The sequence below is a fragment of the Plodia interpunctella genome, chromosome 12, assembly GCF_027563975.2.
Source record: "Plodia interpunctella isolate USDA-ARS_2022_Savannah chromosome 12, ilPloInte3.2, whole genome shotgun sequence".
Classification (NCBI taxonomy): domain Eukaryota; kingdom Metazoa; phylum Arthropoda; class Insecta; order Lepidoptera; family Pyralidae; genus Plodia; species Plodia interpunctella.
Window position 1 is genome coordinate 914,866 of NC_071305.1, and position 15,941 is coordinate 930,806.

The 15,941-nt window shown below is 34.7% G+C and overlaps 1 protein-coding gene across 1 annotated transcript in view; it reads left to right on the plus strand.

Annotated features, from left to right (window-relative positions):
* Positions 1-15,941, plus strand: part of LOC128674331 (neuroglobin-like) — a 57,026-nt gene that overhangs the window by 10,205 nt on the left and 30,880 nt on the right. The window contains exon 2 of the mRNA XM_053752826.1: positions 12,718-13,148. Coding sequence (XP_053608801.1) covers positions 12,952-13,148 — 197 coding nt within the window. The 5' untranslated portion in view covers positions 12,718-12,951. The remainder of the gene's footprint in view (positions 1-12,717; positions 13,149-15,941) is intronic.

Genomic DNA, 15,941 nt, shown 5'->3' on the forward strand with positions numbered 1-15,941 from the left:
TTGTTGTGACGACCTCAGTGGCGCAGTGGTAAGATTCTTGCCACTGAACCGAGAGGTCCCGGGTTCGATCCCCGGTCGGGTCATGATGGAAAATGATCTTTTTCTGATTGGCCCGGGTCTTGGATGTTTATCTATATATGTATTTATTATAAAATATAGTATCGTTGAGTTAGTATCCCATAACACAAGTCTCGAACTTACTTTGGGGCTAGCTCAATCTGTGTGATTTGTCCTAATATATTTATTTATTATTTATTTATTTATCATTGTTTAGATGGCGGGACAGATATTTATATCTAGATATAATACAAATCTTATGCACCTTTGACGTGTTTACGTGAATGTAAAGTTGTTTGTGTGATTTTACAAAATTGTCGGGTTTTAAGTGGGAAATTTTCTTGTAAATAATATTTTTATTCTAAAATTTAGTTTAACATATGCAGATTCTTCTTCTTTCCCTCTCACCTTCATCTATTCGTTGTCTCGTGTCGTAATTAATAAAATTAGTACACATTAACTAAAAGTGGGGCACGTATCAACGTCTCTTGTCATGTTACTGGTAAGACTACTATATTTGCTGACCATCAAGCAAATCTGATGCCCAGAAACAAATGAACTAAAGTAATACTCATATAAATTCTTCTAAACTTTACATGCACCAAATTAAATTCTTCACAGAAAGACACTCGTTTTCAAGGGAAACAACTGATACTTACAATCAATCAATGCTGAAACCTATTAAGACGCTATAAAAATGTTTACAGTGAAACTGGAAACACCTGCAAATCATCAGCGAACAATTAGACTGTTATGCCGTGTAGCACACTATACACAAAACAGTATACGTTTGAAAATAACCTTTTCGGAGCCAGCGTTCCTATTGTAAACATTATTATCGAAGATTCAGTAAATCCCACAACAACCGACGTTCAATGAATAATAAATTAGAAAATTATTAAAAAGAATGAAACATCGAAGTGTGTGTTTATGTATGTTTACCATGAGTCATTTCATTTTTGTCAAATTACCTTGTATTTGTTATTACACCTAAACATTATAAGACGACCTCGGTGGCGCGGTGGCAAAGTCCCGGGTTCGATCCCCGGTCGGGCCATGATGGAAAATGATATTTTTCTGATTGACCCGGGTCTTGGATGTTAATCTATATATGTATTTGTTATAAAATATAGTATAGTCGATTTAGTATCCCATAACACAAGTCTCGAACTTACTTTGGGGCTAGCTCAATCTTTGTGATATTTATTTATTATTGAGGCGAGGAAACTGTGTTCATTTTGTATTCAGAAGATATTTTTATGGCAAATAAGAATAAACTAAGCTAGTAACAAAAGTCTAGATAATAATGTATTCTTAGATCCCAAAAATAAAAGGAAATTACAAATGGCGGATGCGACGGATGGATATGTATGGATGACATTGATCCTAAACTTTGTGTTATTAAAAGTACTTTTATAGGATTTACTTGAACGAATATCTGTACATATAATAAAACTGTTAGTGAACTTTATCTGTACATAGGAGATATTACAGAAAAAAAAATATTTTTATGGGATAGTCTAGCAATAGTCTTCATGGAAGTAATTTTATTACTCGAATCAAATCAAATTATTTTAGAATTTTTGTCTATCTTTCTATATGTCTGTCTGTCTGTCTGTATGTTTGTATGCACATCACGCTTAAACTACTGGAATTCAATGCGGTATTTACAGTAAAATAGCGGATGGTCTAACTTAAAATCTGGTATTGGTTTCATCGCGATTCGTGGCCTAAAACTTTACGGATCAGGAGGTTTTGGAAGCTAAACGTCATTGGGTGCACATCGACTACAATATATAATGCTCTGAGAGCAAAACGTCCTCAATTTAAAACGACTGCTAGTTTTCAAAACAAAAGGTCCTTATTGCTGTAAGTTCTCATTGTAAAGCATGACAGCTAGAAGAATTCATTTTCTGTTAATTTCCAATGTAAAACGTCCGCAATTGAACCAGACATTTTTAAGAACTAAAAAACTATAATTCTCTTTTGAGAATGCGTCAATACCCGAGACGAAGCGAGACCGAAGCGTTCAAAGATGCGAGCAAAAGTTAGTCTAAGATAAAATGAAAACAGTTTTAATAAGCTTACAAATTTAACCGCTTACATTATTTAATAAAAGTTGTTGAGATCCGTCCGAAAATCCGTAGGAGGTCAAGCGTTAGGTGCTTGCCCTCATGTAAAAATATAGTGAATGCTAATTCCATACTAATGCTTGACATCGCATCTTGAATGTCTTTTCACCAAATATATGCTTAAAATTAACAGAGAAAAATCTATTCTTTCTTTATGAGTGTTTTATTGCTAACACTGGTGTCAGATTTTATTCAAGTCGCCTAAAGGCATCTCTGACTACCTACCGACATCTAGTGGCAAGTAGTCGCATACACACTAGTGAACTTAAATTGTCAACCAATGCGCAGGAAGCCTCACAATGTTTTTCTTCCCCGGAAGCCAGTGATGGTCAATGAAAACTGTATACATGAGGTCAAACTGGTATACTCATACGGCACGAGTAGGATTCGAACCTGAGACCTTCGGTACTAACTACTGGACCACCACCAGAAACATTTATTATCATTAACGATTACGATCTATTACTCGAAGTCTAAAGTATCAGAATTTTATGGCATTTTAAAACAAAATGAACGATAAGGCTTTCAAACATTTTAAACAATCGAAACTCTCGAAAAATTTCATAAAGTTCCACGGACAGTATTAATGAACTGGAAGTGATAACGAATCGCGTAAACGTGAACGTTTAAGCCTTTTTTGTAGTTGAGTCTCTGCAGGAAAAAATGTACAAAAAAAAGTTAATGTATTTTTTAAAATTAAATATATATAGGGACAAACTATTACAGATTTTGTTAAGCCAGCCAAGACTTGTGTTATGTGATACTATATTTTTTAATATATACAGATAAACACCAAGATTTTTTAAAAGTAACAATATAAATAAAGCAACAAATTGTAAACTAATATACGCATAACATTTCTCTAAAATACGCTCGAGCGAAAGCAAAACAAATAGAGGTGAAAAATACCAATCTTAAGTCTCCGTCGAGAAATAAACGTGTTACTGAAACGACGTGTTCGCGAGCATCTGTCTTAATATACGATCGAATTGTTTTTTTTCCTACTAAGAAAGGAAAATGTCATTTCGGCGTCACAGCCCCGAACGCAAACAGCGACAGGTGGAGATGAGAGAGAGTTGTACTATATAGAAAATACAAATAGACAGTTCGGACATGCACTTAAATTTTGCACAAGTATTTACTTCTCTTGAAGTAGGTACCTAGTTCCATAATTTTGAAACATAATTTTTTACATAAATTTAAATTTCATCCAAACAATATGAAAATACTGACTTATTCATGTTCAGTTAACTTCACAATTTACGACTAATAATTAACTTTTACGATAAAGATTCCAAATTTATGACGTAAACAATAAAATTTTTAATTCAGTCCATTTTTCTGTTTACGTGAAATCGTGTTTTCTCTCTCCGTTTCAATTGGAACGGACTATTTTTATGGCGCTGAAGTCAAAAATGTGATGATACTGGCCATAAAGTTGTTCCAGTTGATAGCTTTTATATTTCTAATATCTTTATTACTGACGCTTTCTTACAAAAAAAAAACTTAAAGTCTGAAAAGACTCCTGATAAAATCTCTTAGATACAGTTTAACATCTTGCAGCCCTTGGAGCCCTGAGTAGCGAAACGAAGACAAGGAAAAATTAATTAAAAAGAACTAACTTGAAGGAGAAATTAATTAAGTTGTATTTATGTGTCAGTATTTACTACATTATGTATTTAATCAGTGTTATAGCTGCGTTACACGTTTTAAAACTTTTAGAGATACAATATGCTCTTTAAATTTATTATTGAAGGTTTTAATTATTCGATATTTCGTAAGCATCTTATAGGGGTTGGAATGTTGTTCCAAAATCTTGTCGCAGTATGTCTTAAACTACTCCGAAAGGCGTATTTTGCATACATGTAGTTTGAAATGTGACATAGGGTGACATTCATCCCGGAAAAATAACTGTTCCCGTGGGAAATTTGCGCAGGCGAAGCCGCAGACAATAAATTAGTAAATAATTTCGGTATTGATTGGCAGTTATAACTCTTATCTACCAGTGATCCTTGGGGAAAACTGGAAGATAAATTAGAGTAACCTCGAATTACACAAGCTTGGGCAGAGTAATAACGTCCGAACGTTACGCCGTCATGTCAGTTAGTTTCACTAGTTAAGAATGTGAAGGTGTGAACCCAAATAACTTTGTTATGGTTACACTCAGTACTCGCTAGGATTGTAAATGATCGCGTATCTGTTTCGGACAGAAATAGAAGCGTTATATGAACATTAGCAGACGTGGGGGTCGGCACGACGACAGAAGGTGTTTCATACCTTGAAAACGTTCCGGGTCTTTTGTGAAAATTCCGGAATAAAATTAAGTATACGAGGATGAATGAATAAATGAATATTTATTCAAAAGACAAACACATGTACGAAATACAGAGTAAGAGATAAATAATAGTTTAAATACATGTGCTCGAATTTTGAATCTCATCTCTCATCTCAGCAAATGTTTACCTCGTAAGAGATACGCAACGCTGGTCTTCCGATGGGAACTTACAACGTACATACTTTCGAGTTTCGAGGATATTATTTTTATCCCTGTGTTACTATACATTCCAAAATGCGTTCATACAAATATTAGCTCAATCAATTGAAGATATCTGCTTCAAAATTTAGTTGAAAGAGTCTATCCGAACAAACATTCCTATATACTCACATCCTTACGTTGCAAGTTCGACACATATGTTTAAAGCAAGCTTGTATTGTTTCAGTAGGTCATTTTTTGCACGGTATCTCACGCACACTAAGCCCACACTTTTGATTATCCATTCTATTTTCTGTTCCCTACCATTTTACATTTACGAACGCGCGGTCGAACCCGCAGGGACAATTTAGCTTACGCAGTTTACCTGCGTCAGTGAGGACGTCATGAGATGCCACGAAGGTAATTGACGAGCCCTTACATCCTAAGTCTACATCACAGCCCAGTTGGTGTATAGATATAATAACAATCAAATAATATAATAAAAATCTATATTTGTGCTCTTCTAATAGTATACTCTCCATTCTCTCACAAATAGTAATCCACGCGTATTGCTTAACGGTTAAACATGATAATCATTGTGCATTTTCTATTTGGCAGTGTATCGAGAATAAATAAGACCTTCATGAATTTCGTCCAAGATTTTCGAAGTTTAAACATCGTTCTTGTAGGTGGACTTCTTACCATCTCTCTCTATCTTCAGCCAACGTTTACACCTTCCTTTGGGATACCACAAAATATAGGAGTAATTGAGGAGTAGGTATGATGTATAAAGTTTGAGTTTCGCAACTCTTAGCTTTGTCTGCCATGTAAAAGATAAAATAATAATCTATATAATATACCTACAACAAGGGTGACTGATTCATCAACGCCCACCCTAAACCATAGAAGCTATAAACGTGAAATTTGGACAACAGCTTTATGTTATAAAGTAGAAGCTCATATTAGGAAGGAATTTTCCCTGAAGGGGTGAAAAGGGGCGAAAGTTTGTGTGAAAAAAAAAATGAAAATCTTTACTGATCGGCTTAAAATTTGTATATAATATTTTTGTGTGTTTATAAACTGTAAAGGTAAAAATTCACCAGTAAGTAACCCTTTCGGGATTGGACCGGTCGATTCGCCCCACGGCGACCATTATTCATAAGTCGGAAACAGCAGTAGTTAATCACAGGGGTGAGAGTGGGATTCGCATTCAAACAAAGCTACAGAGCAGTCTGAACAGGGAAGTTGAGTTTCAGAGAATTTAATAAAATACACAACAAACGTAACGGAAATTTAAATCGAAATAAATGCCGGCCCAATAACCCTGTCTGCAGAACGATTCCAATGCAAGTTCAATCGCATTAATACAAAAATTAAGATGATTTTACGAATTCGCGATGCAGTTCAGTTTAGGTCGTAAAGTGGATGACGTTAAGAGATGAGGGTAAGTCAAGATCGAAAATGATCTTTTTAAGATTGACCTGGGTCTTGGATGTTTATAATATGTATAAAATATTGTCCGTCATCCGTTGTATTAGTATCCCATAATACAAGTCTCGAACTTACGTACTATAGGGCTAACTCAATCTGTGTGATTTGTCCATACGTATATAGTTATTTATTTATTATTCTTACTCAAACGTACATTTGTTTCTAACTCTAAAACATGATAGCAATTTCGATTTCACACGACTAATTAGGTTAACGGCCCGTAGCCATGACTACCGACCCTTACAAGTCGATACCAAGTTAATGCTTCATAAACATGATTATAATAATGCTAACTTCCAGTTAGTTGACTGTTAATTGGTTGGGATACACCTGAATATGGTGTCGTGGGGTGCCGCCCTAAAATAGGACCATGTGTAATGTTGTACGAGGCTTGCTAGCAGGCGCGGATCCAGTCCCCAATTTTCTTGAAATTTGGCATACATTTTAAAGTATGGAGATGGACCTTTTATCCCGGAAATATAAATGTTCCCGTGGGAAGTTCACGCGGACGAAACCGCGGGCAAAGCCGCGGGCAAAAGCTAGTTGCAAATAAATATCAGTGACACTAAGGTAGTGAGTCCTATTAATACAAGTGGGAGCAACGAAACTCAAGTTAACAAAGTCGATGAGACAGTATTGAACAGTTTAATTTCGGTAAGTGCGGACACCAAATGTAAGTGAGTCGACACTGCACATCTACCTACCCCGATACGTTGAAAATTCGCCTTTATTACCATTGTGCAAAGGTCTTTGTAGTATAATTTTATTATTCAGTTGACTGTAAGTGATGTGGATGTGAGTTATCTTACTGATTGTATTACTTGTTGCGTGGTACATTTTGTGTTGCGTTGTTATAGATGATGACAAATAGTGGGTAATTAAAACTTATTTGTAGAAATAGTGGGTAATTAAAACTTATTTGTAGAAATAGTGGGTAATTAAAACTTATTTGTAGAAATAGTGGGTAATTAAAACTTAGATAAATAAATTTGAATAAACTTAATCGTTGGAATTTGCTACTATGCTCATTTTTCAAAGATGGCTGCGATGGAGCAAGACAGTTTACAACCCCACAGAGTTATATTTAAGTTTAACTTGCTTAATTTAAAGTTAAAGTAAGAAAATATATATATTATTGAAGAGATTTTGCAAGAAACTAAGTAGTTATTATATATTCTTAGATTCAGGTATCCTACTAATATTATAAACGCGAATGTTTGTGAGGATGTATGTGTGTATGTTGGATAGTCTTTCACGCTAAAATTCTTGTTATGAAATTTGGTACACGAATATGTGTAACCTTGAAAATAATAGGGTACTTTTTATAACGAAAACCCCACGGAAGCGAAGCCTAGTGGCGCAGCTAGTAATATATAAATATTTAAGCAAACTCTTGAATAATAAAGGGTACTTTTTATAACCCCCACGGAAGCGAAGCCCAGAGCACTAAGAAAACATGAAATTTGTAAAAGTTTGCTCTGGTTTTGTGGTTTGTAAATGCATGACTTCATTTTTCACGTATTTTTTTTCTTGCAAAATAGAACTAGTTTTATATTTTATGTCTAAGCATTACCCAACAGACCTGTCAATACTATTTAGATATGGTCGTATCGCAACTGGCAACACTGTGATCCATTTCAAGGAGATTTTATGTAAACATATGCAAAACAGATCACAATACTCAAGAGTACATTTAAATGTTTTACACAATTGTGTTGCTAACTTGTTGTCAAGGTATTACAATATATTTATACCTATTTCATAAACAAAAAAAGAACAACCTCGGTGGCGCAGTGGTAAGGTTCTTGCCACTGAACCGAGAGGTCCCGGGTTCGAACCCCGGTCGGGTCATGATGGAAAATGATCTTTTTCTGATTGGCACGGGTCTTGGATGTTTATCTATATATGTATTTATTATAAAATATAGTATCGTTGAGTTAGTATCCCATAATACAAGTCTCTCACTTACTTTGGGGCTAGCTCAATCTGTGTGATTTGTCCCAATATATTTATTTATATATATTTTTATTAACAATAAAAGAGGAAAACTATGTACAATTAGAATAAAACTCCTGTTAGTGTTATACAAATACCAAGTCCATTTTTTTTGTTGGTATCTAGTTTAAAGGATATCCATGGCTATTCAAAGAGTAATTGCGACCAGTGTGAAGGGAGTCTGAACCGGGTATTTTTGACTAAATTGTAATTGTTTCTCATTAAAATACCTGTATTTAATACAAACTAAACCAGTACCAGTATGAAATATTTTAGTTCTCCATAGCATAGTCAGAAATCGGGACCCATGATAAAATCTAGAAGATTAATGCTTGTGTCTGTATGTGACAGTCGCTCTATACCGAATTATTAGAACTTTTTAGTCACAGTTGTCACTTTGTTATAAATACATTCGTTGCGCTTTACAATTTTCATAGTAAGAAATTTGATGATTTGATTTTTTGTATGGGACACATGGAACTGAATATAAAAATGACACAGCAATTCTATTAAATTTTATTGCTTGTAAAGCTTAGTCGAAGGTATCTGCGCAGAGCTGATAAAGGTTTTATAGGATTATGTTGTGCTGAAACAAACAAAGGGGATCGTTACATTGGAAATACATTTGTCGTGTACTGCGCTTGAGTAATTGGTAATTGTTTTTCTCTATTTTCGAGTGTGTTATTGCTAACACACTGAAAGCGGTCAGGTGATGGTATAGTGGTTAATACGCCCGCCTGTGGATCGAATGGTTCCAGGTTGGAATCCTACTCGTGCTACATGAGTTTATATACCAATCTGGCTCATGTACCACAAGTTTACGATAAATCTTTAGTGTTAATACACGAGGCAAGTTTGCAGTTTGTTGCCATACAAAGAAAATAGCAAGCTACATAGCTTTTTAGTGACGTATCATAAGGACATTTAAATTCGATATTAATTTTTTTGTTAACAATTATTTTTTGTTGATTCTTTACGTAATCGATTTCCTGATATATTACTGATTGATTTGCTAATTAATTACAGAAAATTAAATTTTATTTGACAAAAAACTATTCTTCCAAAATTCACCGTCATGTAGTATATGACGACACGTGCCCTTAATAAATATCCTACCTATTGGACGCAGGATATTTATTAAGAGCCTTTGGTCCTTGTATTAATTATATTCAGGACAATAATCTATATCTCGTAGACCTAGATAATCACTGTACTACTTTCTAACATGTATAAAAACCGTATTTAACCGATATTAAATAGTTTATCTTCGAACCTGTAACCAATAAGGTGTTTCATTATAAACCTTCTTAGTAAAAGTTAGTATGTAATCTACATTGAGGCGGAGGTCTAAGGGGTGGAAATTTCCGGATGTACATATAGCAGTTGTGTCAATAGCGATAAAGGCGGTTTCCCGAAACGTGTCTTACGTCACAGTTGGGCATAATATAGGCTCCGTGCGACGTACCTATATCATGCGTGATTAATTTCGAGTTTGGCAAAGTGAATCTACCTCTTCTATCCAGTAATCTGAATGGTAGATAACGCTCACGGTGTCAGATCACATCGATCTAAGGCATTCAACAAGATCTTACGTTATGGTTCGTAAATTTTGCAACAGCTTGAAAAAACTTGCTCATTCTTAAAAATCGACAAGTTTTTTTTTTTATACTTAAAACATTTAACTATCAAAATTGATACGATTGCTTTATTATCAATGATGATGATTTTTTTTTAAATTTTTTGCGCAAAATTCAATTAGTACAAAAGTATTTAAGTACTCTAACAGTCAACCATTGTGTCATACAGAGACTGCTTTATAGGTGCAATTTTTTTTATTATTTATATATTGCTTTCTTTGTATTTATTTTTAAATGCAATAAGGAGTTTACACACAAATGAAAGTTAGGAACTAGTCGTGGAGTCCATGACTTACTTGCCATAAACAATACGGCCAACTTTTATGCTACTTACGAGTATTTTAGCCATATAAATATATATCCTCTTCTGTTAGAATTCGTAAAAAATAATCGAGTCTTTTTGTAATCTAATAGGTATTATTGTCTCGAAGGAAACATTTCTCGCGAGATTTTATGCCGCTTTGCAATTCGAGCACACGCGAAGCAGAATTATTCATAATGTTATTAAAAACGCGTCGGTGTGCAAAAACATGGTATGAAATATACGAGTCGGGAACGGGAAATTGAAAGAGCGAATGGACGCGAAAAGATGATATTACCCACGGCGGAGTAATGAGATAAGGAAGGGATATAATGAGACGTGAAAAATTGCTTCAGATTTTAAGACGAAAAACTTTATTGCGCAATATTAAAAAAAAAAAATGTTATTGTGTAAAATATTCGGTGTTCGGTGTGAAATAGTTCAAACAATCCTAAGTAATATTAAAAATGCGAAAGTAAGTTTGTTTATTTGTTACCACTTCACGCTCTATCTACTCAACCAATTTTCTTAAAATTTTGCACACATACAGTTTGAAGTACGGAGAAGGACATAGGGTACCTTTCATCCTGGAAAAATAACTGCTCTCGTGGGAAATCACGCTGGCGAAGCCGCGAGCAAAAGCCAGTCCTCAATAACGAGTTGATCTAGTAAATAGAGAAAATAATTCTGAAATCGTTTTCTTTGTTCATTATCCTGAAAAGTCTTTGAACTTCTAATCTGCAAATCGCATATAAAACGAAGTAATTTATGCATCAATATTATTTGGCGTTCCTTGTTACGCACTACACTAAGCATATCTTACATACAGAAAGGGCACAGTATTATTATCAAACAACAGTGATATATTATTCTCATTTAGCGAGGAGCTTGTAATACCTAATACCACTAAACGCAATGGCTTAGCCTGTAAAAAGGCTCTATAGTAGCAACCCATTTAATTTGAAAAAAAAAAAACACACTGGCTGGCTATTTAGTTCTAGTGACGACTTGCTACTAATTCTGATCTCAAGTAGAGTTGGGTAAAATATAATCATGATTTGCTTACAAATTTTATTTACAACAATTGACCCAACTCGAATTTCTAATATTACCTTCGCTAGTTTCATTCGGAGCTGCGAAGCCAGAAATTAGCATAAAACATAACCTTAAAATTTTGTAAATTCGGCTGCCTAACGTCACCCTCCTTGAGAATGATATTTTAACTTACTCGCTTGAGAGAGAGCTGACAATAAGCTCTCAAAGCATTGTGTCACACACCGTTTCCTGAATCCTACAAAACCTTATTTTTTTTATTCTATAATATAAATAAAAAGTACCTGAGCCCTCCTATCGAACTAATACGACGAACCGGCAAATTTCGCGACACATGAAATAAAACACATTCAACTATATTTTTTATTTATTATAACGAATATTTCCGATAATCCATAAGCAGAAACCACGTTATATTTATCGATACGTAGCTAATTGGATTTCGACACGCCCAGTAAACATGTTCGTATAAACAAATCAGTCTGTATTTGTCTGTAAACCACTGTCCTAGGTTAGCGGCGGAATGTTGCAAGACGAACAGTAACTGTGACGCTGCGTTTATATTTATAAGTTTTATGTTTTCTTAATAAATACGAATTCACTACATAGTATAAAACAAAATAGCTGCCCGTCTGTCCATATGTATGCCTAGATTTTTATGCGTTTTTAAAAATAATGATAGTGTTATTCCTGAGGAACGTTTAAATGTATTAATTTATTATGGTTCTAAACATTACAATGTTAACGTATCGCGCCGCGTCGTACAGGCTTGTCGTGTTTGTCGCTCACTTAGAATCGGTTAATGGTTTGTGTCCGTTTGGCTTTGTGGTCCTGTTTGCGATGTCCTGTGGTGACGGTTGGGTTGTGATTATATCTATTTTGGCCCATTGGTTGTAATGTTGCCTTTATAGTCAAGTGTAAGGTATAATTGATAAATATTTCTATTTATTTATACTATTTCAATAAATGAATATAATCACGCAGTACATAGCTACAAGCTTCATTGTGAAAACAAGGGAGAAATTAGAAATATTTTTAAATACCCAGATTACTTTGCCTTTGCCCGGGGCTTCGCTAACGTGAAAATTTTGAGATAAAATATAGCCTATAGCAATCTTGGATAATGTACCTTGCTAATGGTGAACGAATTTTAGAAATCGGATCGGTAGTTTCTGAGTTTACCCGCCTCAAACATACACGCTTACCTCTTTATGATAATAGTATATATTGGTGTATCAATATGTCTATCTAAATTTGCTCATTTATATACCTAGGTGATATTCTCTTTAGCATAAATTCTAAAACTAGACCTTATGATGTAAAATAGGTCTCATTAAAAACATAAATCTGTGTGGTAGGTATGCTATAAGTTGCTATCTATTTACTATGCTAATTGTGGTTGTCAACAAAATTCAAATTTAAAATCATCAAAACAATAAATCTACGAATATCTGCTAGGGTGTAACGTTCGTGATAATATACATTTTTTTTATGTTAAATTGTCAAGCAAAGGACACTCGAACAAGATCGTTTTCAATGACATTCAGATAACGGCATTTTCTTTTTTTTTTTTTTCAGGTGAATCCGCGAACTGTGGCTGATTAGATTAGATAAGATGAAACTCGACTACTGAGGAGAAGTCGTGACGAAAAACACATAATAAAACCCGTGAAATGTGGAGATAACAGCGTGTTAATAAGAGTGTTAAATTTTTAAAAAAATATGATTACGTGATTCAAGAATTAAAAAAGTGTACCAGTGCGTTTTGTGGAAGAATTATGATAGAAAGGGTGTAATAAAAGACCCAGAAAAATGGGTTGTAAGTTGGGAAAGTTGGCAGCGTCCGAGCGGCAAAGGGGGGTGAATGCAACACCAGCTATATCTGATGGTCCACCCCCAGCTACGGACCCTCGGTTACCGCTGACTGCTAAGCAGAAATACTCCATGTTGGCGTCATGGAAAGGGATATCCAGGGCCATGGAGAAGACTGGCATTTGTATGTTTATTAAGTGAGTATTTTTTTGTAAATTTACTTCTAGATTTTAGAATTGAATTAGTTTTTTTTTTTGCGAAAAGCAAAGTGTGAACGAGGTTAGAAATTTAATTGATATATAAACGATATGGCAACTTATAGAAAAAAAAAACATTTTCATTTCAAATTTCACAAAAAAAATATAACAAAATATAGAGATAGAATTCTGTCTTAATCATACATTTTCAGGCAATGTTACAATGTTATTTTTACGTCATGGCGACAGGCTAAAGTTAGATGACGGCGTTAAGTACATTTTGCGATCCCTTGTTGCCGTAAATAGTCTGGTCCTTCATTTGTACTCACAAAACATAGCCAAGTTAGTAAATTTAGTATACTGTTTATTATCTCTCTAAGTGAATAAATATAGCAACTCAAGGAACGAAACAAAAAAGAAAAAATTACTCTACAACTTTCTGAAAAGAATAAAAGACCGCCAAAAAGAAGCTAATCAAAGTTACGCGATTCCAGAGTTGAACAATGTCGTAACTGGGTTTTCAAGTGCCATCTTTTTTTATTAGAATTTTATACAAATATGCCGCTTGGAAGTTTGTCTGAGGTCGAGTCCCTTCTCAACGTTCAGAACATTACTTTAAGTATACCATTTTGAACAACCTATACGTGAATAAAATGATTCTTTTGCAAAAAAATATTCAAGTGAAAAATGGGTACAAGACGGGGGGGTGTGCTTGACATTTTTCGCTATGTTTTAAATAAATCAGGAGTAAACTTACGAAAAAAATATAACGTTAAGCCTTTCTAGATAGTGACCCATAAACTGCTTGTATTAGTTTCTTTTTAGCATTTTTTTATAGCATTACAATGCTGGTAGTTGAGAAATATTATTGTGTACGTACCTTATTGCAAGTGCCTTTAAAAGTATCGTCTAAAATTATGATTTTTGAATACTTTGACTTCGATAGCAAATAATTATACTTTAAAAAAGTATATATCCGGCGAGCCGAGTATGCTAACATAAGTCCAATTAAAAATTCAAATCTCGAAACACAAAAATGTTCTTTTAAAAGCTCACTCGCTAAAAGCAGCTTTTGTTTAGTGATATGCATCTCCGAGCGTGGTACTCCGAGCGTTTCGACCGAAGCGGCCGCGAGTCATTGTTATTTTTCAAATTTTAACAAAGACAAGAATCAGTTTTACTATCATACTTTAAAATCATTAATCTGTACTGTGATTAATGTGAATTCTATTAATGGTTTATTTTGGAAATGATTCCTTCCTCAAGAAAATTATCGGATAATAATGACGACGCAACCGCAGCGGTCGAAACGCTTGCAGAACCTTTTTTTTTTTTCAAGAAAAAATTAAAACTAAAATATAATCTAAGTAGCTACTTAACAAGTTTATTTGTTAGACAAATTAGAAAACCCCCGACTTCCAATATTAATTTCGCTATAACTTTTGAATGGCTAAAACGATTTTTATGAAACGCGGCTAAGAACACTCGGGATAGAATTGTCTATGACACAAAAAAAAAAGCTAAGCGAAAATCGGTTCATCCGTTTGGGAGCTACGATGCCACAGACAGACACACAGACAGACACGTTAAACTTATAACACCCCTCTTTTTGCGTCGGGGGGTTAAAAAGCTGTTTTTTAACAAGAAAACTCGTATCTTTCAACTGAACGGTTTTCCAGTTCCTTCCAATGGAGCGTCGGAGCCCAGGATCCGCTTTCTCTCCTCGTTCTCCTCCATTTCACAAGGTCTAAATGCCAATCCTACCAAAATTATAAATGCGAAAATTTGTAAGAATGTACTACGTCTATATATTTGTTTGTTAGTCTCTATATACTATTATTGCAATACTTTCGTTGTTGCACCGAAAATTTGCATACCCTTCTTACTCATATTAAAAATGCGAAAGTTTGTGGGGATGTATATGATTGTTACCCATTCACGCCAAATCTACTCGGATTGTTATGAAATTTCGTACACGTGAAGAATGTAACCTGGTAACCTGGAAATTGGGAATCCGCTCCCACGGGAGCGTAGCCTCGAGGCGCACCTAATTTCTGCACCGAACTACTTTGAATTTCAGAAGACGAATTTTGTCTAAAATGTCACCTTGAATACCGTACTTCAAATTAAACATTACATTTTAATGAATCCCCTAAAATCCACGTAAAATCCGCCCTAATTCGGCGCACTGACATCATTAAAACTGTCGCGAGCTTTCTCGGGGACGGAAGTGGGTCAAGACCGGATGACGTCACTTCCGCAAGATACTGGAAGCAAAAGACGCGGAAAATGTGCCCGAGGAATTTTTTGTCGCGCTTTTTTTATTTGAGATTCAATAATAATGTTTTTCTAAGAGGAAATTCGGTTTCGGCCAACCGTAACGTAATATTTTAAGGTGCTTTCAAAAAACGAAAATTTCGTGGTGATACAAGAAGGCTATGTAGTTTCCAAGTCAACACTTCCTGACGCCATAGCCAAATATATACCATGTATTTACTGAGATGTATTTAAATTCATACATATATGTCAATACATTTGATATTTCGCGTCGCGCCGTATCGCGCCGCTTTGTCTCAGTGAGGACAACCGTTTGTGCTGAAAATTGAATACCTTCTTATTCACAAAAAACTAAATCATGCTACTTAGGGCTAGCATTTTTAAGAACAAACTAGCTACGCCCCGGGTCTTTTCTCCTGCGGGAATTTCGGTATAAAAAGTACCCTATGTGTTATTCCAGGTTATGTTGTACTCGTGTACCAAATTTCGTAACAATCCGTCCACTATATTTTGCGT